Here is a 25,268-nt window from a genome sequence, read left to right as displayed (position 1 = left end):
ATATTTTCCTGCTGCTGAATTAATTAGCGAAATATATACTCCTACTACCCACCCCCCAACCACCCTCCCCTCCCCTCCCTCACTATACTGACACTCATTAACGAACACAATTATACGCAAGAGACGAGAGTTTTTTACTTAATTAATTACTTTATTTTGCATTCACGTACAGAATGCATAAACAATGTTTCTTCACGTTGACGCACATTTCAGGTGAACATAATGATCACACGGCATTTACAAAAGATAACCAATTCCCATGATGCGCTTGGTCATGCAGTAACTACCGGTTCATAAATAGCAGATTGAGTCTATATCTCAAATTTTTCTCTCCGTAATCATCAACGGCGGGTGGAACCTTCCGCTAAGTTATAGGTTGCACTGCAACCTATATGAGTCCAGAGATATAAGGCTCTGTATGAGTCTCGATCAGTTGTTATGATCGGAAGAAACAATCTCTTGTTCATAAATTCCTTTGTCTTTCAGAGCAGACAAGCAAAGATTATTTACCATCATGCATTTCACTCAGCAATTACATAATTTAAAAGGATTGAGGCAATTATCTCAAAATCTCTCTCTCTCTCTCTTTCTCTGTTTGCTCGAAGGAGGATCAAACCTTGTGCTCAGCCATCAGATGTATTGCAGCACTGTGTGTTTGGATGAGTTGTCATAGATCCTGAAGAACCACTCTCTTGCTCATAAATTCCGTTTTCTTTCATAGCAGACAAGCAAAGATTATTTCCCATCATGCATTGCATTCAACCTTTGCATAATACCAAAGGTTTGAGTCAATTATCTCAAAATATTTCTCTCTTTTTCTCTCTCTATTTCTCTGTTTAATCAAGTAGGATCAAAACTTGTGCTCAACTATCAGCTGCATTGCAGCACTGTGCGTCTGGATCAGATGTTATAGATCCTGGAGAACCATTCCGTCTTGTTCATAAATTCCATTTTCTTTGAGAACAGACAAGCAAAGATTATTTCCCATCATGCATTGCACTCAGCCATTGCATAATACCAAAGGATTGAGTTAATTATCTCAAAATCTCTCTCTCCCTCTTTCCCTTTTTGCCGGGTCCACGGAGGATCCAAACTTGTGCTCAGTCATCAGATGCATTGCAGCACTGAGCGTCTGGTTCAGTTGTTATAGATCCTGAAGAACCACTCTCTTCTTTGAGAACAGACAAGCAAAGATTATTTCCCATCAAGCATTTCACTCAGCAATTGCATAATACCAAAGGATTGAGTCAATTTTCTCAAAATCTCTCTCTCTATTTCTCTGTTTGATCCACGGAGGATCCAAACTTGTGCTCAGCCATCATATGCATTGCAGCACTGTTCGTCTGGATGAGTTGTCATAGATCCTGAAAAACCACTCTCTTCTATAAGAACAGACAAGCAATGATTATTTCCCATCATGCATTTCACTCAGCAATTGCATAATACCAAAGGATTGAGTCATTTTTCTCAAAATAATTCTCTATACTTCTCTCTCTCTCTTTCTCTGTTTGATCCACGGAGGATCCAAACTTGTGCTCAGCCATCAGATGCATTTGCAGATTTTCTTTGAGAACAGACAAGCAAAGATTATTTCCCATCATGCATTTCACTCAGCAATTGCATAATACCAAAGGATTGAGTCAATTTTCTCAAAATCTCTCTCTCTATTTCTCTCTCTCTTTCTCTGTTTGATCCACGGAGGATCCAAACTTGTGCTCTGCCATCAGCTGCATTGCAGCACTGTGCGTCTGGATCAGATGTTATAGATCCTGAATGTTATAGATCCTGAAGAACCATTCTCTTGTTCATAAATTCCGTTTTCTTTCACAAAAGACAAGCGAAGATTATTTCCAAATATGCTTTTCACTCAACTATAACATATTCCAAAGAATCGTGAGTCACTTTTCTCAAAATCTTCACTATTCTGTTCGATCCACTCGGAAAGAAACAATAATTGGCTACCTTCATGCATTGTACTCAGCTATTACATAATAATAGAAGATTGAGTCAATTAACTCAAAGTTTCTCTCCTTGATGGAGCCGAGGCTGATTAATTAAGCAGTCTACGAATTTCCAGGACGCCGCTCGGAGGAGCGTTTGTCTGGATCAGTTGTTCTAGATCTTGAATTGCCACTCGTCTGTTCGGTTCTGGATCCAATAAACGTTGTAGCATAAATTTAGCTCCACTAGAGATGTTGTGATGCCATCTTAGAGGGCTGTTTTTTGCCTTCCTAAGAGATGGAAATGGCAGTTTTCCAAAGACCATACAATAGTAGATTACACCCACAGACCAGACTGTAGACTTGACCAAGTCGTACGCTCCGTTTATTCGCTCGGGAGGTATGTTCCATAACAATGTACCACCAGCTGCGGGTACGATACATTCATCATTGACGACCTCCCTGGCTAGTCCATAGTCGATGGCTTTAAGCTGATCTGGATCACAAATCAACAAGTTACTGGGTTTCAGGTCTCCATGTACCCAGCCACATCGATGGATAGCCATCACTATGGAAACGAGTTGTTCGAGGAAGAAGAAAGCCATAGACTCAGTCAGCGGTGCTTGTCGTCTTAAATATGAAGCGAACGAGAGGCAACCGGCTGGTTTCTCCATCACAAGAGTGAAGACGTCATCATTGCCTAAGGAAATTTGACCGTAGCCAAGAAGGTCCACAACACTGGTCACAGATTCCAGAGCCACAAGAGCTGCTGCCTCTAACGGTATCTGATCGGGGCTATTGGGAAGAGTGGTCCATAAGTGAATATCACTGCATTTGGTGAACTTGATGGCAACCTCCTGTAAAAGATACGAATACAGACTCTTAAACCAGTGTTACACCAAGTATAAGATATTCCAAATATAGTGGTATGATGCGAACTAATACCTATATTAAGTCACGTGGTGGGTGCAAAATGTGACGATATCATATTATATTTAGACTATACAAAAACCATGGAAGCCTGACAAGTGACACCAATATTATCATGATATTAAAAGCTATATAGTATGTTAGGTCAACGGGCAATGCACTTTAGTAATTGACATAAAAAGTGTTCAAGATATGAAACAAATATTGTTATCCTTTCATTTTATATATATATATATATATATATATATATATATATATATATATATATATATATATATATATATCAGGGTTCTGCCGCTGCCGGTCGGCGCCGGTCGGGCCCGACCAGCACGCTGAATTACCGACCGCCACAATCTGCCTGAGTGACTTTTCCGACCGGCACTTATTTTCGATAGGAACTCCAAGAAACAGCTCCATAGCCGGAGGGTCGAACGTACAGAAACAATCTGTTTGAGACTAGGGGAAATCCAGTTCATAACTGTTCAAAATATCCAACACATCACAGTGTCATACTTAGTAAAAATTACCGGAGTTCCGCATTCCAGATCAATGACTGTTTTCCGTTTCCAACTCCCGATCTTACTTTTGATAGTTTCATTTATATCTACTTTTATCGCGCGAGACACAGGCACTATCCAGCTAGCTAGTACACATACGGCCGTTAACCTTCGTAGCGGGTGAATTTACATCATATTGTATTTGGCACGAGTGACAAGGGCTGGAAAACCTTGCGAACCGTCCGAACAAGGTTCGCGGGAATTCCGCGATGCTCGCGGGAAATCCAGCCCGGCTGGCGAAAAAAAAAAAATCGGACAAAAAAAATAGAAAAAAAAAACGGGACGAAAAAAAAAACACAAAGGACAAATCAGTACAGCTATAAAAAAAACTAAATGTAAAATTTCACAAGAAAAGTTTCAGAAACAAAAGGAAAATGTTCAGAGAGCGTGCTAGCAATTTTAGTCACAATACCAACGAGTAATGATGTGTCCCCAACCCACTTACAATGGCTATTTCGCAAGCTTCAGGGTATACGTGTCACACGGACACCCACGGCCCAGCGCGGGAAGGTTGCTGTAATAAATCAGCCTCGCGGGAAATGTTTTGAACAATATTGCCATTCCACGTTCTTTTATATTTGTATTGTATGTTGGTTAGTAAACGTTTTCTTTCGTATGAATTTGACTTCAGTTCAGTGTTCCCACTAAGGTGCGGGATTCCCTTCAACTGACTCAGTAATCCTGCAAAGAAAACATTTGTCTGCTGGAAATCCCCGCATCGTTTTTTGCATTCGCGATGAGTTTATACTCAATGTACAACTTATTCACTTCACCGTACAGAGAACAAACTGAAAATCAATTGTGTACCAATTGTGTACGGAAAGGTGGTAGGCTACACCTTTCAAATTTTACGAAAGATCGAGCAAAGCACTTTCGAAAAATTCACGCCAAACTTGCTAGCGTACTAAATGCAACTAACGTCATGTAAACAAGGCTCTAGTGCATCCATTTATGAATATACCGTAAGACCACATCTGGTGTTAAGCGGGGGAAAAGAAAGTATTTTCTAGCATTTCCAAAAATACCGAAAAAATAATATCCTACCATAGTTAAGTGTATAGCAAATAGCCTAACCACCTCGGCGGTTATAACGGATCTCACGTAACTACAAAATCAAAACTAATTGTATTTTGCGGAGTTTACGTTTTCTACAAGAACATGGAAACAATATTTAGCATTGAGTTAATCATGCCAAGGGGCCTAAAACATGTGATTACAAGGGTAACTTTCATAAAGACGGCCATAGCAAGGGGGCCTTGATATCGTGCTATGCGTGTATGGTATGGACTGTGCCTCGTGTTTCATGGGGTGTGCATGCGGAGGAGTCAGTTGGCTTGAGGTGTGTTTTACCTAAATTTAACGGGGATATTTTACCTACTTTTCTTGAGCGTCTAAGATATCATTTCGCATAACTTTACCGATCCTTTACTGACTGACCTAATTAATTCTAGAGTGGAACGAAAAAAGTTTACTCCATGAAAAGTTCCCTGGCAACGTGCCAAAAAATGTTAACAAACAGGTGTTAGACATGGGATGATCTCACAGTTGTTTGGCAAGGTACCTGGGAAAATTCGCGGCACATGTAGCCTGAATGATTTATTTAATAATAGGCACCACCGGCTGGTCTGTACTCTGGTGCTCCAGATATTTGTCCTAACTTTTTTCATTAATTATGAAAAATTCCAGACATGAGATCTCATTTCAAAGCTGTCTACATGTGGCTCAGAATACTCGGGAAGGGCCGTTTCCGGCCATCTGGGGGGTTTCCAAAACCCAAAATTTTCTTGTACGCACCGCGCCAACCGATGGTGGCGCTCCGCTTAGATAGTCCTGCCGGCACTCAATCCACCCTGGGCAGAACCCTGATATATATATATATTTACCAGACTTGGGGTGTAGGGAGTATTGTTCAGTGGTCGTCCTCTGTAGACCAAACCAAAGCCACCGTGTCCAAGCTGATCAAGAAGCTCGTAACCGGCTTTTCGCATTTCCGCCTGCGCCTTGACCATGACGTCATGTGGCACAACTATCTGGTGACTGGAACTAGAGTTGGAGCCACTACTGTTGCTGTACCCGTTCGTGTGACTTTGGTTGCTACTGCCATTGGTCTGCGCAATGCTGCCGTAACCATAAGCACCACTAATGTTACCAGCAGCACCACCGTTGCTACCATTGCTCAAGTTCCTGCCGTTAGCGTTTACGACAGCCCTGTTGCTGTGACGTTGCTTGTGATTTCGGCCAGAGGATGAAGTGCTTTGATGTCTCCTCTGTGAAGACAAACATCAAATGTGTTAAACTTTGACACAAAAACACATAAAGCGGTGAGGAAGGGTAGGAAAGGGGTGGGAAGGGGTGGGGCAGGGTGGGGGAAGGCGTGGGTGATTTGGTGATGCTTCTTTTTATCACTGCAGTTACGTATCCGGCTTACTATTAATATTGGGAATACCTACAGGTATAAAAGTTGCCATAATAAGACTGGCTTACACTATCGACGGTATACTGAATATATTCGAACAAATCGCATTAAAACTGTACTTTATTTGTTCAATATATAGTAACACACAATACATATGGTTATTAGAAATTCATTTCTACAAAATGACCAGAAACTTTTGAAACGTTGTTGAAGAAATTTCGATTGTTTAGGTTGTATACCGCAAGTGCAGGTTATATATCTGTCTAGGAATTTTGCAATATTCTGTCAACCAGCGGGGAGGGAGTGGGCAGGGGTGAGGATAACACCCCCGCCACCAACGTATACGTGGTTACGCTCCTGTTCACCAAACGCATATTCTTCCTTCATTGCAATCACATAGAAACCATGATAAGTCAAGATGGTCATTGAATATTTTACTTTAAGGTAAGCAACATACCTTCCTTTTCTTGCCATTTGGTCCATTGTGGGCGGACCTTGCTCCTCGGCAACGACAGGAACGAAGTTCTTGTTTCAGTTTGAGATTCTGATCTTCAATCTCCTGATAACTCCTGCAACAAATGATGAAATTATGTCAAGATTAGAGTCGACTCAAACCCAACCATCATCGTTGGCTTATATGACGGAAATCTTGTTGAAGAACAACTCCCAAACGGCTAAGAAAATAGACAAATATTTGGGGAGAGGGAGGAGGGGGTGGGGGGCTAGGCACAGCTACCGGGCAGAGTCCTTGATAAACGACTGATAATCCTACAACACATGTGTCTCTTATCATTGTGTCGTAAAATACTTACTTTAACAAAGAGCTAACATCTGATGCCAGTGTATCAAACACTGAATCTATCTCTCGTCCAGTATGGCGATTTTTGGAGTCTCTACAGAAGCCAAGTAATCCTGTTAAAGAAATTTAAAGGTTATTTTCGAATGATGAAGTAAAGTGAAGCCATTGTCGTATCATGTTGTAGTCTTTTATTCATTGGCGTACAAACTGAATAGTTTTACCATTCAAAAGTATTTATTAGCACCACCTCGCGTTTAGACCGAATTAAAGACCAAACTTATAGTCTAAATAAGTCTCTGAATGCACCATTTTGGCGTGTAAACTTTGAAATTTTCTTCTGGTGTACCAGACCCCCCCCCCCCCCACCCCACCTATGTGGGCATTGTATTCAACGAACCAACATCCACAACCCTTAATTCGTAAAATCCCGCCTACAACACGTTAACAAAATAAGAACAGGCTATAACTGCATGAATGCGTTTGCATCATAACACATGTATATATGTAGTGAGCATGCTCAGAACAGATAACGTTAGCTACTTACATATCACACATCGATAATGTCCGAGAAATTACGTTACTTTACCAAGGAGCAACACTATTGGCCCAACGACTTGCCTAATCAACTTTGTATATAAGAATCGGGCATATGCTTTTATTGTAATAACTAATTATTGCACGTTGTTTGTGTTTTTTTTTTTATATGTGGGCAGGCAGAAAGTCTTTGCAGCGGTTGATTGGTAGAATCAGTTTAACAGTTTATTGGGAAAAAAAGAGGATATTCACAAAGTTATATATACTTACCAGCCAAGCGAAGCAAATCAAGAGTAAGTTTTTGATTCATTCTGATGATGTTTTGATTAAAACCCGAAGATTTCAAGAAGCTTTCGAAAGTACGTGTGTAACACTCGTATAGCAAAACGCGTATAATACTGTGTTATTAATGTGAATGTTGTTGTTGTCATTGATAAGGTTCACAACCTTTATTTCGTCACATATGTAAATTAATGTTTTCGTGTGCATACGATGCCTTTGAACGCGCGCAAATATCTACATAGTGTTACATGTATATATCGGTGCTGATTTGTACGTGTTGCGTCTAGAAACTTTCTGCGTGATGCGTACAAAGATATCGTATTGCGCTGCACCAGATCTGCGTGTACACACATGGAGCTGCCGTTGTACAGTGGGCAAAGCAGAGATAAGGTAGGGCGCCTGGCCCCTTCGTCGTTTAGCATTAATATATAGCGTCCGATTTTGGATCGCGCTGTACCATGTCTCTCAAGGGTTAAGAACCGTAAATCTAGCATGCGCACCAGTTGCTTGGTAACCATATGCGGCTTCTGCAAACACACATATCACTATAGCTGTACTTATATATGGCGTTATCGGGTGGCAACAATATATTCTGCCCGATAGCGACAATAATATGTTGTGTACACTGTCATCCGTAGTCTTGGTTATCTCGTCATTCCGATAGAGAGGATGAGATATTGGAGTCAATAGAGCCTATAGGATACGGTTTCCCCTGTGACAGTTCATGTTCCTGAGCAGTGCAATTTTGTGTCAAAAGCGCTTGATAAACGGCTGGGCAGGTTATCTTCAAATTTGGTAGAAAGATGTCTCATGATGGAAACATGCGTCTCGCAGACTCTCAGAACGAAAGGTCAAAGGTCAAAGAAGGTGAAGAGTAGAATTCTGAACAAGAGTGACTAAGACTGACTAGACCTATCGATCCACCAAACCTTTCCCCCCTCCCAGGAAACAGGATTAGGAGCTTTGCGTGATGAATGACCAGTAGTTTCGATCTCCCGATGAAGTATGCTGGTCAGTCATCTTTCAGTGTTAAAAATCATAGTATCTTACTCCCTTGCTCCTTTTTGAAGTAACTGCATATAGAAATACGGAAATTGCAGAATTGGAAGTAGATGAATGTAAATTATTGTCAATAGAAGTCGGAAATAGTCGTGTATCTACCTAGTGTCTTTTCCTGGTGCCAAATATTTTTGGGACGGGGGCGGGCTGGTGTATGGCACCCCATATCCACACCCCGTGGGGGTCCGCTGACCTATGCTATATCTATGTGAGGCAAACGAACCACGGGGAACGAAATTAATGCAGGGGCAGGACTTGCTGTTGTTTTCAAGCAACAGAATCATATTGTTAGCATATGTTACGGACCTCGAACACCTATACATGCTTGCCAATTTCCTCGAAAATCATGGAGAAAAAATAATACCATGGCACGCCATTTGGGACTGTTTCCCGTAACACATTGACCATATATCTATATGATTTCACTAATTTCATAAATTATCTTTCTTTTATTTTCGGGGAAGAAACAGGTCGTGCCAGGGCCATTGGCCCAGAGTCCGACTTTTTATAAGGCACAAATTTTAGATCATTTCCGTCCTGGAGTCTATGGGGGGGGGGGGTGGGGTAACTTTCATATGGGGCTTAAGTTGCAAAATGGTGCTGTCAGTCCCATCCATATTACTACATTTGTGGAGTACAAGTAATTCCTTTTATAGCGTGAGCCTATAGATATAGGTCATTTGGAAGAAAGTCTGAAACAATTGGGTGGGGCTGGGGAAGGTTCCCACCCCTCCCCTTGCGGCTATGGCCCTAGGTGCTACTTTACAATCATGGTAAAAGCCTTTCAATGTTAAAGCAATAGTTCAGTCCACTACAAAGAACTTCGGCAATAACATTATACAAGGCGATGCAGCCCCCCCCCCCCCTCCCCTTGGCCGGCAAATTCGACTTCGACAGTAAACAGTGACCTACGCACTTATGATTTCAGAACTTAAGCTACTTTGACTGGAATATTGTACAGTATGATTTTATTAGACATCAAGGGGAGGAGTGAATAAGGCTGGTGATTTGAGTGACTCCAAATTCATTTCCATTGAGCGCCACTCAATGTCAAAGAAAAAGTTCAAATGAATCCCAGATTACTCATAGAAAGTATACAATTTGAGATTATATTTATTAAGCTTTCACACATTTCATGATCATTCTGTAACAATTAATCTTCTTTTAGAAAACGTAAACATAACTTAAGAAAGACTTCACAAACACAGACAAAAATCAATGGTTTATTTCAGTTGCGAATGGTAAGACTGTCTTAAGGCATATAGTATTATTTAGATGGAAAAAAAAAGAAAATAAAGGATTTTACTGAAAAAGCACAACACAACAACAACTAGAATGCAAAGAGGTTTCGATGACTTCATAACACTAGACTTCTGCTTGTTCACCAGACATCTTATAATCTCTCTTATGGACCACTATTTTGATGTACAATTACACTATGGCATGATAAACACAGGTCAGTTTACTTTATGTGGCATTAAATTTAAAGTATGAAAAGTATCCATGATTCCTATCTTGAGATTTAGTGTTACAAAATTTTGAGTATTTGACCTCTGGTGACCTTTGACCTCCACAAAAAGCAAAAAGGGTCTTCTACTTAATATGACTCATACACATGCCACGTATAAAAAGTATTCATACTTCCTATCATGAGATATCGTGTTTAGAACGGTTTTCAGTTCAATCTCTGCTGATATCAGATGACCTTTGACCTCCGCCAAAAACAATAGGATTCTTATACTCGATATGGGGCGTCTACGTGCCATGTATGCAAAGTATCCATGATTCCTATCTTGATATACCATGATTACAAACTGGGCATCACACACACACAGACATACTTACACACGCCATCATGACTGCATTGGTTTCTCTTGTCATCGAAACCCAAACCAACTTTGTTCACTTGGCAATTATATTGATCACCTTATTACCAAAGTTAATAATAATATTTGCTTTTTATATAGCGCTTTATGCCAGCTATAGGTCTCAAAGCGCTTTACAGACGTTATATTACCCTTGGTCAATGATAACCTGTCCCAGAGACAATCCCTCCAGTCGGCAGCAGTTATATACTGCACCCAATGACAAGTTACCTCACAGGTACCCATTTAACCCTGGGTGGAGATAGGCAAGTGAGATAAAGCATCTTGCCCAAGGACACAACATAATGGACTAGGCAGGAATCGAGCTATCAATTGCATTTCCAGGTGGCCTCAGATGCAATTTGGTGCAATATAGCACATTTCAACACCCACTCCATTTTGTAAATAATTTTGAATTTTCACCTGGCCTTAGATGCAATTTGGTGCTCCAAATGAGATTTTTTTCTCGTTTGGAAATGAAAAAGGGGTTTTCTGACTTGCGAAGCGGGGGGGGGGGGGGCGGAATGATACTTCCGCCACCCCATATTTTTAACTGGGGGGCTAGTGCCCCCCAGCCCCCCTGGTTCCTCCACCCTTGACAGATAGAGATCACACAACAAGGCCAGTTCATTCATAATCATACTTTCTACCTTCCTGTCTCCATACTCAATGCTCACTACATATATAAAATTGAGATACCTTATGATGGTGAATTTTAGATTTTAGTATCAATGTTTTACGTACGAAAGAGTTTGATATTAAACCAAAATTAAACAGATAATGAATGAAGTTGACGAGATTACACATATTGAAAGGAAAATACAGAATCAGTACAGTAAACAGAAACATATTGATCAAATTCCCTCCAAACTTGAAAAATTTGCTCCTCAATTTTACAAAAACAATGCTATCAGTCACCAAAGCATTGTTATCCCACTTGTATTCATTTTTGGGGGGCAAATGAGCCCCTTTAAAACATTTGGACCTCATCAACTAACAAAGTGACTGGACATCCAAGTCTAACACACAGACTATGATAGGTCTCATCCTCAGCTGCAACACAAAAATTCACAGGAAAAAATTTAGACCTTTGATGGCCTTGAAATGACATGTTAATAATTCATTAAAAAACAAACAAATCTTGTTCACATGAAGGTAAAAAGAACATGTTTCGGTTGAATGAAATGAATTTCTAAAACCATGGATTACAGTAGTGGCTTATCTTTTCCAGTAGTACTGGTCTGTAGGTTTGGAATTATCAACCTCAAGAAGGATACAAAATATTCCACAATAACAAGATGGAAGGAATTTTAATTTCTCCCAGAATGACAAGTTTGCAACCTACTTCTGTTAATACTTTTTTCTTGTATACATTGATGCTACTGGTTTTTCATGCAGTGTCTTTATCTGCCACCTTTGACCACAAATAATAAAATTTATGCCATACAGTCATTGCGAATAATAAACGATATTAAAAACTCAAAACTGCTTTGCATTATGGGAGTCATTTTTTCCTTTTAACATCCTTCGTCCTTTATGGTTCATGACAGAAATCAACTGCCATTGAAAACGATCACGACAACTATTAGAAGTTCCGAAGCATTGATTTCCCGCAAAATTCTGTCTCATGGCAATTCAAGTTGAAAAGAAAGATGGAACCCCATAAAATGGCCTCTCTACGACACCGGTCCAGGTTGCGTTCAATCACAGTAACATTTGATTTAATCCTTAAACATCATCATCAGTGGATGGTACAGATAGTTTCCTATCTCATCCTATTGAGATACTGTACTCTTTACAGTGCTTTCATGTTTACTAATATTATTATCTGTATTATTATTTTTTTTTATTTCCTTAATTGCTTAAATGGTTAGTCATTTTACAGTCGACCGCCATATTCAACATGAACAACAGTTTCTTTTTTTTTCTTTTTCTTTTTTTTTAATTGGTTCTAACTTTTCATCTCCCAATAGGTCGAATGAACAGACGGTTTGTCATTTTACAGTCAACCGCCATATTCAACATGAACGAGAGAGTAATGACTTAGATCAATATTTTTCACTATCTTTATTTTTTTATTTTTTTTTTAATTCCTTAATTGATTAAATGGTATATCAGTTTACAGTTGACAGCCATATTCAAAAAGAATGACATTTTTTTTATTTATTTTTTTTTAAATTGCATCTAACTTTTCATCCAAATTTCAGAGTCATCTCTCAACTGGTCGAATGAACAGATGGTTTTGTCATTTTACGGTCGACCGCCATATTCAACATGGACGAGAGAGTAATGACTTAGATCATTATTCCTTAAGAGCATGCATAGTACTATGCTGGTGAACCTCTATTTATGTATTCACCACAGAATGGGTTTAAAAATTAAAAGGTCATAAGGTCACTTCTCAAAATGAAGTGGTTATTGGGAAGTGTGCAGTGGAGTGGAGGTGTGAGGAATAAACAATGTACCTATCAATGGTCACATACATTTTCCCAGAGAGTTAACTACAATCGCTATAGTCGTCTGGTCAGGTGAACTTGTCTATTGATTTTACTGTTGATCGTCTGACTTCCAACTGGAAAGGCACTGCAGCACTGGTCTCAAATATTTCGAGTTGTCGGTTGCTGATGGGGTCATTGCAGGGACGAACGCGAGAAGAATATACGTTTGCGGTTTCCCAAAGTAAGCATTTTCATTCTGCAAAGAAAAAGCAAGAAAACAATTGTTAAGTAAAGCAATTCAACTTGAATATCTAACAAGTAACTTTATAACATCCTCTGTTTTCAATAAACGTTGATAAATCGTGGCGACAATCATGAGCCAAAATAACGAAATAAGCTGGTCTGAATTATGTCACTTTTGGGCCGGTGATATTCCCCGTGGGACGAATAATCATAACACTATTTTATTTTTTGTTTTATTTCAGTACCTCCAAAGTGAATGGAGGAGGGCGATACGGATTTATCGTTTGAATCTTTTCGAGATATTCAGTGACAATGCAATCTGAAATTTGATGGAAACCACTGTCCTCCTTCGATGAGCTGATTTTGGTTGTCCCAACAGAAACTTGGTCTCCTTGGATAATCTGAGGTCCCGCTAAAAATTTGCTCTGTTTAAGAGATTTTTCATTAAAATGTTCTCATAGTTTGCTCCTATGCAGAACTTATGAAAAAAACCTTAAAATGGGATTTTCTAACCCGGGGGGCGCGAATTACTATCTAAGCGGAGCGCCACCATCGGTTGGCGCGGATCGTACAAGAAAATTTCAGGTTTTGATACCCCCTAGATCACCGGAAATGGCACTTCTCGGGCTTGAAAATGACCAACCAGATGTACACTTTTGCCTGAGAACCAAGTATTTCCCAATTTTTTTTTTTTCACCTTCATCCATAACCTTTTTGAAGATTGTAACCAGTCACACATTATGTTCAACCTCATTGCATGTCCTGTGGATCATTGCTTTTGTAGGTGATTCTACGTCACGGCCCACAATATCAGAAAGCCCCACTTAAGTTTAAAGCCCATTATTTGTTCAGAATTTGAAAATTCACATTTCTCGTGAAGAAAATCACTTCAAAACATACATAATGTTGCACAAAATTCAAACTATGGACAACCAATATAGAAAAACCTCATTCAACCCCTAACAGACAGGTCAAAATTGCTACGAGTAGAGGGAAGCATGATGAAGAATGTTGGTCAGGAAGTTTTCGAAAATTCAGACACAGTTAATTTATTGGTGTAGAAATATTACAACCTCTTATAACGGCAATTATAAAACTTGGTTGAAGGAAATGAAAAATAGCAGATATTTCCGAGATCAGATATTTCGAAACCGAACACTACACACATAGGCGTAGGAGGCGGGGGCTGCAGCCCCCCCCCCCCAACCAAACATGTTCCCCTGAAAATTCGGGCAATATGCTGAGAATAAATGAATAGTTTAAAAATTATCTCCTTGCTAAATTAAAATAAAGTTCTAAGCTTGGCAGACTAATTCGCCATTACTACTGTAAAAGAGAGTTTTGACATAATTGGACCTGTATGCTTTTTCTCCATCTGTTGTTTACATTAGCATCCTGCGGATGACTGCGCAACTTTCACGGACCGTATGGTACACGATGCCGTGCGATGTAATGACCTATGCTTGCTTATATGATATTGACATTGACATGTTGAACGCGCGCGTAGCGCGGGAAAAATTTTGGTTATATTTTTCGGGCAAGTCCTTACAGCCCCCAAATCCAATTGGGCTCCTATGCCTTTGACTACACACATAGACAGTTTTGGGGCTGTTCATTTTTGAACATGCATTTTCATGCTCACTGATATTAAGTGATGTCTGCTCTTTGCTTTACAAATTCGAACAGGCGTGTAGCGAGTAATTTGCCAACTGAAGGGCGAAGCCTGTAGGCAAACTATCTGAGCGAAGCGCCACCATGGATTGGCGGGAAGCGTACAGGAAAATTTTGGCCGAAAATGCCTCCCAGATTGCTGGAAATGACACTTCCCAGGCCTTGTAAGTTGCATCTAAGCATTGTCTATTTTGAAATTACTAGCGATATCATAGAGAAAATGCGTCATGTTCCCCGACGACTCGGTCGAGTTCAAGACCAGCCACAGTTGGTTCCATTGCACAATTGAACAATTGTTCAAGGCGTCCATACACACACACGCGTTATGCTAGACCATATATAGTATATACAGTATATATAGATACATTAGTGAGAGAGGAAAAATGGAAACGTCAACTAAAGCACCAATGGTGCAGAAGCTCATACCTTTTCGAGCTTAAAAATGTAGGGCCCACAAAACTTTATGGCCCACCAAATTTCAGGCCATTTTTCAGATTCCACCAATTTTGGGCCCATGAGGGATACCCCCCCCCCTCCGTTAGCAGAATACTGGCCACACCACTGGCTATAATTCCTATTTTCCCCCTTTAAATCCTGTTTTACCCACTCTCTCAAGCAATACCACTGACCTACCCTATTAAACTTTTTTCCCTCTACCTGAGCAGACCTGAAGTATGGAACGCGAAAAGGGCAACTGTATTTCGTTGCCTAAACTAAGTTTGTTTCATTGCCTAAACTAAGTTTGTTGCTGTCTAAACTAAAGCTGTTGCTGCTAGTTTACCATGTTGCTGTTGTTCGTTGATGTCTAAACTTACGTTGATGTCTATAAAGTCACGTTGACGACTATACGCGCCTTAATGTCTAAACTCACGTTGATTTATAAACCTTACAGTTGATGTCTAAACTCACGTTGATGTCTAAAACTTTCGTTGCTAAGTTAACTTACGGTTGATGTCTAAACTCACGTTGATGTCTACACTTTCGTTGCTATCTAAAGTTCCGTTGTGAACACATTGTGAACGAACATCATTCTTTCTTTTCAAAAGAATTATAACAATCAACCGCAAGTTGCTTCCGTGCAGTGCTAACAACATATCTATTACAGAGATTTTCATGCTAAATACAGCCAATGATGTTTCTCAAATTTCCTGAGATTTGTTTGGTTAATAGTCCCTTACCCATTGTCTGCAAACATGCTTGCATCTTCAGTGCTCAATGAACACAAAGTATGATGGTTTAACTATGTAACGCGAAAAGGGGGGGGGGGGGTAATCGTTAATGTCATGCCGGATTTGTAGCAACAGCCATGTAAATATCCTTAACAACCTGATTTGTCGAACAAAATCACGTTGTTAACGATATTTACATGATAGTTGATACAACTCCGAGGATGTTATTTACATTTATATTGTTAATGTCATATTTGAATAATTGTTTTATCACAGAAAGTTATAAGTTGAGACAATCTATGAATTTGCGGGAAGCTACCACAACATCTCTGATACTGAAAAGGACTTTAAATCTCACAGTATGTTATGTTCTCTCCCTTTTGAGAGTTGATCATGTAAAATGTAGCATTTATACCACAGTTATTTCTTCGTTGCAAACTTGCGTAAAGTTTTGCGGTCCCTTTGACCACGTGCTTCAAGTCATGATTCTGGTGCAACACTAATTCGTGTGCATAAACTACTGCAGTCATACATCGTCAAAAGTAGTCACTGAAGTTTCGACATTGCGTAAAAATGTTATTTAAATACTATAATTTTCGTGGAGTTGGTTGTTTCCAAATACTGAAAAGCATCCAGGGTAAATGTTGGATCAGTTGCTCTATGGTTGGATGTAGTCTGCGCTTCGTGAGTAACAAGAGGGGCACAGTTTTGAAGTACGTAGGCAATATGACTCACAGAACTAGTTTACTAAGCCCGCCAAGCAAGTTCATTCGTAACACCAATCCAGTTCGGAGTTTCGATTTGCGAAAGGGATTGTGTTGTAAATGGAATATACACAAACCTCGCTCAGCATTAAGAATTTTAGGCCAAAAAACCCGCTAACATGTTATGCAAGAAACGAATCATCCAAGATACACTCGAGTTTTGACTAAGGCTATGTGTTGTAGGTAAGGTGATATGATCTTTTCTCCACAAATTTTCAGGATATGCGCATTTGCAGTTGAAACTCCGAAGTTTGAACAGGCCTAATACAAATTGCGTGGAATTTAGCAAGATATGCACACTACATTTGTGGGGATATTTGAAGAGTTGGGGTAGCTGGTGAAATCGCTGCAGGTCAAAGCATCGAGGTACAATATACGGAGTTGGAGAGGAGGAAAGAGTGGCAGGGCAGGCGAAATGAAGGTCGGACGGCCGCCCTTGTAAAACAGCGAAGCTAGGGCACTGGATGGCATCCGCCATATATATATTGTGTAGAGCATTCACAAAGTACAGGCAGTGATAAGATCGCATCTTCTCAACTATAAACACTAGTAAAAGTATAGGTCATATAATAAACGCAATTGTTGTTCGATCGGGACGAAAACATTTGTCTTTAGTAATATTACTGTCATTCGTTTTACTTGATTGCCGACATTCACAACATATCCAGACATCATGTAATGGTTCAATTCAATTTTAAGTACAGTATTTTATGCTGGCATTTTGTCTCGACACTCGTTTTACTTGATTACCGACATTCCCAGATTATCTCTACACATTGTTGGAGGGGCTCAATGAAATCAGTTTAAAAATGCAGTATTTTTATGCTGGTACTTTGTCTAGACACTTGACGTTGTACTTGATTTCCGACATTCACAGTGTATATGCATAGCCTATAAGTATAACATTATAACATTTTAAAAGTTGTTTACCGTGCAGCCTCCTATTCGTATGAGTTGTACTAACGCACATGTTGTCTGATAGGCTGGCTGTGGGAGATACGGTAGCTTATAAAACAAGGTTTCCACAAGTTTGCGTTTGGTGACTCCAAATGGACTTGGACCTCCAAGACCCCTATTGTTTTTGGTGCAGGTGTGTATAGCCACGTACAGTAGACTGACCTGTGTTTATTTAATGTATCAAAATGGTGGTTCGGGCCATGTCTATATAGTAACAGCTAGTTCTGCTTATACTAACACCTTTCTAGTGTACTGAAGTCATCGAAACCTCAATGCATTTTGCATTCTGGTTTACATTACGCGGTTGAGCAATTTTGAACAGCGCCGATAGCAACAACGTAAGTTTAGACAACGACGTATGTTTAGACAACGGAAGTTAAAATAACAACGTGAGTTTGAGCAACAACGTGGTAAAACAGCAGCAGCAACTTTAGTTTAGACTGCAACAAACTTAGTTTAGACAACGAAATATGGTTGCCCTTTTCGCGTTCCATACTGTAGCACTCCTTGCCAAAATTTTGGCTGGCTGCCTACATACCTCAGGCTCAAAGACTTCTAAGAATCGGCAAGTGCTGATTGGCTATAGGGCTCTCATGCTTACAGTTCAACAGTTAATAACAACTCCCAGTACTGCTTTAATTCCACTAACAGCCTCTGCAGAGCTTAACCCCAAATGTAAACAAACACTGCAGAGACTGGGAGACAAATTAAAGGAGCTTTGGCAAAAGGTGAAGGCTCAGATTTTTTAAACAATGGGGATTAATTGTAATTAATTAACTTTTGACCAAAAATTATTAGGCATCATCTTATTCATACACAATCCAACAATCATCAGTTCAACTTTGAATATGATCCATCAAAATCTTGAGGAGATTGAGATATTTGAAAATATTACAAAGAATGACCCCTAATGACCCCCTAAATGACATTTGACCTCAATTTTCCGAACACCCCTCATAACCCTCATCCTGAGGAACGTTGTGACCAAGTTTCATTATAACTGGCCATACACTGTACGAACAGGAGCAATTTGAAAATATAGGGCGGCGGCCCAGCCACAAAAGACCCCTAGTTGATCTTTGATCTCAAATTCATGAACACCCTGAAGGTAAAACTTCCATAGTACTATCGTGACAAACCCTCAACATTGTACCATGGAATCTGTAGGAGAAGAAGCATTTTGCGTATTTCCACAAAATGGCCCATTACGGCCCACAGGTGACCATTGACCCCAAATTTCGGACCATCTCTGATGGCCCTATATCCAATGGTCCTTGTGTCCAAGTTTCATGAAATTCCATTAAATACTGTGTGAGTGGGAGCGGTTTTACCAATTGTTGACGGATAGAGTGATAGACGCCGCACTGTAACAATAGCTCACACCAGCATGCTGGTATGAGCTAAAAGTGGAGTTGTCGGTGTAAGGGGTAGGGTGAGGCGCACATCCCCTCTGTAATCTTCGATCTGTCACTGGCTACCCTGTGTATATAATAGGGATCAGCGCTGTAATTATGACTGTTCCTCTTTCTCTTCCCGAGGTCTTGGCATTTATCTTCTACTTCCTCCTTTTCTCCTTTTCCTCTCTTTCTTCTTTTTCTTTTCCCTTCCTTCCTCTCCTCCTTTTCTTTTTTCTCCCTCTTTTTCCCTTTTTTCTTCTCTTTTTTTCTCTCCTCTTCTCCTTACCCGGGGGGCGCGCGCCCCCAACGCCCTCCCCCCTGGATACACGCCTGATAATGTCTCAAGTGTTAACAATTATTCAGAGTGTAAAATAATTATGCGTTAAATATAGCCTTATTATGTATATATTACTTTCCTTTGTAAACACAGAGATACCGATTCCCTGCACCTATGCAATCGTTTAATACTATTGTGTAGGTCATCATCGACACAATCATGACAATCTACTTTTTTTCGCCAACCGTAGAGAACTGGCAAATTAAAACTTCAGACAAATAACAAAGTTGGCACCTGTTTATCAACATACGCAGTCAGTCAAATCAAAATGTTAATCGGGCATTCCATGCGCGAGCTTATCACGTCGTCAGAAATATACGTAATACTCGAAAAGAAAAGCAACACACAGCAGACTAGTACACAGTGAAGACTGATGTACAGTATGGGACTCTAAGGTACTGGTCAAATGTGTGGTTTGAACGGCTCGCGCCTCTACGGCAAACATTATTTGACGGATAGAGGAAAGTAGAGAGAGAGTCAGACATTTTAATACTTATGCCATCCATAATGGCGCGATGCATTCAGTGATGCAGTCCAAGCACACATCCTTTTTTGCAATTACGAATCGAAAGGTCGATTCGCCTGCCAGCGCTTGCGTCTGACTAAAGTTTTGGAAAGACGAAGGCAATGTTTGTATTGTCTGGGAATGGGAGATGTTCTGGCCAAAAGAGGACATTGTCATGATGTTATGATGATTTACATGATTGTTTGAAACTAGGGTTGGGCGATATTTGCTTTTTAATGTCACGATAAATAGTTCAAAAATTATCGCGATATTTCGATAATTACGATAATTTTTTCTTGTTGTTTTTAGTGTGTTCGCGAACACACTAAAAACAACTGCCAATTTCCCACCGGTGTTTTCGCGCAGCAAACACACCGAGCATAATGGCGTGGGGTTCAGGGCCCGCCTTAGAGCCCCGTTGGAGTCAAGGGGTGGAACCCCTTGTGGGGGTCCAGGGGCGAAGGCCCCCGGAAAAGTTAAGTATTTTTGCGTGTCTGGCGATAAAATATTCGCAATTGAGGATTCAAAATACTAACTTTATGAATTTAAATTGTCACGAAACTGATGAAAGTTTTAAAATGACAAGTTAGAGTAGCTATATTATGTGATAAAATGAAAAGAGAATTAATATGTCTTACAATCTTTATAAAGTTTAACTTACAAAACTGTCGATATTATGAAACAAACTACGTTCGGCAAAGCCCCGTTACTAGATTGCCTAACAATCAGTTTACAACTGCAGTGCAACCGTACTTAAATATCACGGTAGGTTACAATGTGCTTCAAATTTTCTCAGATACAGTACCTTGCAAAACAACCCCCCTGTCTAACACCTGTTTGTTAACATTTTTGGCACGGTTCCAAAAAACTTTTCATGGAGTAAACTTTTTTGGCTCCACTCTAGAATTAATTAGGTCAGTCAGTAAAGGATCCGTAAAGTTATGCGAAATATTATCTTAGACGTTCAAGGAAAGTAGGTAAATATCCCCGTAACATTAAGGTAAGTAAAACACACCTCAAGCCAACCGACTCCTCCGCATGAACAAAACAATCTATTTCCCCTTATACACGAGGCACAGTCTATACCATACAGACATAGCACGATATCAAGGCCCCAATAGCTACAGTATGGCCATCTGTATGAAAGTAAACCTTGTAATTCCATGTTTTAGGCCACCAGGCGTGATTAACTTAATGCTAAATATTGTTTCCATGGCCTTGTAGAAATCGTCAACTTCGCAACAAAAACACAACTAATTGTATTTTTGTTGTTACGTAAGTTCCGTAACTGACGAAGTGGTTAGGCTATTTACTATACACTTAACTATGGTAGGATATTATTATTATTCTTTTTTTTTTAGAAATTCTAGAAAATACTTTCTTTCCCCCGCTTTACACCATATGTGGTCTTCTGGTTTATTCATAAATGGGTGTACTAGAGCCTTGTTTACATGACACTTGTTGAATTTAGCACGATATGCCAGTTTCGCGTGAATTTTTCGAAAGTATTTTGCTCGATCTTTCGTAAAATTAGAAAGGTGTACCAACTTACTTTTCGTACACAATTGGTAATTTCTCTACTGATTTTCAGAGTTTTGTTCTCTATACAGTCAATGTTGTAAAGAACGGGTTTTTACGAAGTTCAAAAGTCAGTAAATGAAGTTGAGAAAATATTTCTTTTCAACTGTCTTAACCATGGAATGCTAGAATAACATTTACACATAAAACGGACAATTTTTTTTTCTACATCTATTTCAAATTTCTTTCAGAAGAAATTATCGTCATTTGTTCAATCCTCAAAAAATATCGTAATGAAAAAAAATTATCGCGATAATAATAATTTTCGATATATCGCCCAACCCTATTTGAAACCAAAGATCAATTGCATACATGTCAGATACCTTGAATGTTTACTGAGTGAGGATACTTTCAGAGTTTGGTGCATCCCAACCTTCACATTGAGAGCAGTTCATCGCCAAATTATTGGGGAATATAGGCCTGACTCGACCCAAGTGGTCACTCTTTTTAAGGCAATTTTGGTTTGCGGGGGAAAAAAACAAAAAATTGAGAAAGACGAGCTCAAGGACGGAAGATGGAAAGAGATGGAAGATGTGCACAAGTACACAAACGACTCAAGATTTTTTGTCATTTTCACTTTTTCAGAAAAAAAGGGTTTTTGGGATCGTCGAAGAACAAAAAATGTATGGCTGTTATGGATAGTCATTCTTTCAATACTGAGTTTGCTGTGCCCTTCAAAATGAACTTTCGCAACCTTAGCCATGAATTGGCAACACAGAGAAGGTTCAGCAAACAACAATACCAACAATGCAAGATAAAGTGCTAGCATATATATATATTCCTAGCTACTTACATCGCCCAGTTTCTTGAATAGGTGTCCTGTCTGCAGTATTCCTTTGGAAATCTACCACAATATTGGCGGCCTGTCTAAGGTTGTTCTCCCTAAGGATATTAATCAACCTGTCATAATTCCCGATACCAACTATTTCTTCGGCTTCTAACTTGTCGATGAGGTCGGCTGGTTTCTGTACATTGTCGCGTTTACCTGGCGGCCAATTCAGTGATACCATAATTCTCTCGCAGTTAGTCTTTGTTAAGTAGTCACTCAGCGTAACCTTCATTTTTCCATATTGCTTGTTTATATCCATCTCAGTTTAACTGCTGGAAAGTGAAGAGAAATTTGGCAATCAGTGCTGAGATTGATACATCAAAAAAACAATCAATGAAAAACAAAAAAACAAATAAATACATAAATAAATAAATAACAACTACTGATAAACACACATTCGCACAAAGATTCACATTTTAATGTGGCAAATTGAGGTGATTTTGCAAAACTTCATATTTTTCTACTGTAAGAGGCTAAATTCCACAGCACTACAGTCCAATTAGCATAAGTTATTTAAACTTTCAATACATCTAAAAGTAAAAAAGGCACAGATCAAAAGTATTGATAAAATGTTTACAACGATTAGAACACATACGTAATGTCTAGATAGCAAAATTCTTGGAATCCAAAGGTTAAATGCAGAAATCGCAGCTTTTTTAATTCGTTTTGGTGTAAACGGATTTTTTTTTTTAAGATGGTGTTTCATTGCAGCAATTTACCAATTCTACTTTTGAGGAATACTCAAATATGCCAACGTTTCAAATAATCTCATTATGCACAAGTTTCTTTGTTGTTCTTTAGTTTGCAAATTATGAGTAAGCATTATAAACAGTGTGTATACATTAATATTTCAATTCATCGCAGCGTTGAAAATAACATGGCAGACATTTTATGGTCAAATTCTGCCCAATTGTACGGTGCATAAGCACAGAACCTTAAATATTTTGATTTCATAACATTTCTGAGGAACTACACATATGAAAAACACATACAGTTGAGTGATTTGGATTTTTCCTTGATAGACATCGTTGATCAAATCCTTAAGTGCGTCAATTATGAGCCCACCATGCTACACAGACAAATGCCCAAAAAAAGTCAAGTTCAATGTAAAGTGCACTGAGAAACTTTTGATTCTGCCCTATAAGACTAACTATTATTTACTATTATTATTATTGGAGATGTATCATACAGCTGGAGTTCTGTGTCAGGGCATTGTGCAATTAAGCCAGTATTCTCAAACTTACTTAGCCTATAGTATAGTCAGTATTGCGAAGTTCGCCATACTGCGAAGTTCGGGCACCCTAAGAAATACACGATTTTCACCATGAAAACCGTACAGGAAGAGCCAAATTTCACCAAAAAGTACGAAGCTACAGTTATTTTCTCTCCAAAATGACCCGTGTGCAAGAAATTACTTAAATATTTGTCAATAAAATGACGAAGATCTATGAAGTCTGTTATAATTACTGAAAGAGCAACAGCGCCACCAATTTTTACCAGCGCCACACTGTGGGTTGCGTGTCCGAACTTCGCAATACTCTAGCAAGAAATACCAGTTCCACAATCACGAAGAATCTTCTTGGAAAACAACGTGAAAACAGTTTGCAGGAAAGAAAGTTTGGCCGTGTATCGTACTATAACAAAATTCTCCCACCATATGAAGTATATTTTCAAATGATTTATACCAGAAGATTTAGTTTTGGGGTGTTTTAAGTCTTAAGTGGCCGAACTTCGAAGTCACCATCCTACTGGCCTAGACTATAGTTTACATTATCATAAAGGCGACAGCACACATACCTTACTTACACTTCAGTTAAAATAAATTTGAGAATCCGACCGTTGCACAATGAGAATTGATACCAGTTTGACGTACTGTACGTGCTCATTTAGCCCAGCCTACTCAGCATAGAACTCAGCATACAAACACATGTCAGCCGGTGTATACTGGTTCGCCTAGGCCTACACAATCTTTCAATATGCGTAGGGCAGGCCTAGGTCCCTACACTTAGTTACAGTATTCTAAGTTACCTAGGGCTAGCCTAGGTGAGAAGAAGCTGTGATAGAAGTTGCTCTGATTAATTGATCTTGAGAAAGGCCTCTCAATAAAACTTGAATAAAAGTTTAAAGCTCTTCCTAGCAATTGTCACCTTCGTTTTACTTTACGTTTTAGTTCCTCTAGGGCTTTACTGAGTAGAGCAACAGCGTAGTTCGAACAGGAACTCCCGGAAGTTATAAATAGCTTTACTGTATTGCGCGTATGGCATGCCGTTTTTATCTTAACGATGCACATGGCATACTCCTATTAGAGTCTATATCAATTGGGTGTTCTCCTTCAGGAAAAGTGCCAAAATGTAGTAGGACTAGGAGTTTTGATATGTTATCAGAATCTATTCTTTTTAGGCTTGCATGCTACAGAGCATGAATGGGAGTACATGTGGTGCAAAACCTGGGTCAATTGAGACACATTTAAACCCCTTTGGGCCTCTCAGGAATAGCGTACGAAAATGGTTTTACTACTGAGTGAAGAGGTTTGTTTACAAGTGACGAAAACTTCAGGCACTGATAGCCAAAAATTTACACGGTTTTGATACAATAAAATCATGGTGCCATGAATGGCCAACTTGTTAGTTTCCGGTGATGGGTAGCGTTTAGCTAGTGAAAACTTCTATCTAGACTTAGAGACCACATTACTTTTGTGAATTAGTATGTAAGTCAATGGGGCTTTTAATGGGCGTATGCTACCATATTGTTATCATGCATTTATCAACCTTATTGTAGTTGAAACATCTTTTCAGGCTCATTGTCAGCCTCGATTGAAATGTCGGGCTCAAATTGTCAGCAACTTGAAGTATTAAATAGGCATACTAACGTGTGGACTATGTTGCTTCGACAACACAACGTCATCGTTGTGCGTAGAAGTTAGTGGTCTAGCTGGAGGCAATGTTTTCATGGGTACCATGTCTTGTGGTACTATACTACTACTAGTACCACCAGGGAG

At 39.4% G+C, this 25,268-nt stretch overlaps 1 protein-coding gene and 1 long non-coding RNA gene across 2 annotated transcripts; both read right to left on the bottom strand.

Moving 5' to 3' along the window:
- Positions 1–1,779: 1,779 nt before the first annotated feature.
- LOC139971942 (serine/threonine-protein kinase pim-1-like) lies at positions 1,780–7,486 on the bottom strand. Its single transcript, XM_071978800.1, has 5 exons — positions 7,447–7,486; positions 6,656–6,755; positions 6,301–6,412; positions 5,311–5,694; positions 1,780–2,797 (listed from the first exon to the last, which is right to left on the bottom strand). Exons 1-5 carry the CDS (start codon positions 7,484–7,486, stop codon positions 2,051–2,053), a joined length of 1,383 nt encoding a protein of 460 aa, XP_071834901.1. The 3' UTR covers positions 1,780–2,050.
- Positions 7,487–9,612: 2,126 nt separating this feature from the next.
- On the bottom strand, positions 9,613–24,553 carry LOC139966785 (uncharacterized). Its single transcript, XR_011792752.1, has 3 exons — positions 24,418–24,553; positions 22,235–22,542; positions 9,613–13,076 (listed from the first exon to the last, which is right to left on the bottom strand). It is a non-coding gene; the product is annotated as an uncharacterized lncRNA (long non-coding RNA).
- Between the last annotated feature and the right edge of the window lie 715 nt (positions 24,554–25,268).

This window comes from Apostichopus japonicus, chromosome 1 (genome assembly GCF_037975245.1).
Source record: "Apostichopus japonicus isolate 1M-3 chromosome 1, ASM3797524v1, whole genome shotgun sequence".
Classification (NCBI taxonomy): domain Eukaryota; kingdom Metazoa; phylum Echinodermata; class Holothuroidea; order Aspidochirotida; family Stichopodidae; genus Apostichopus; species Apostichopus japonicus.
Note: the sequence above shows the minus strand (reverse complement) of the source record. Positions and strands in the feature narration are given on the sequence as shown.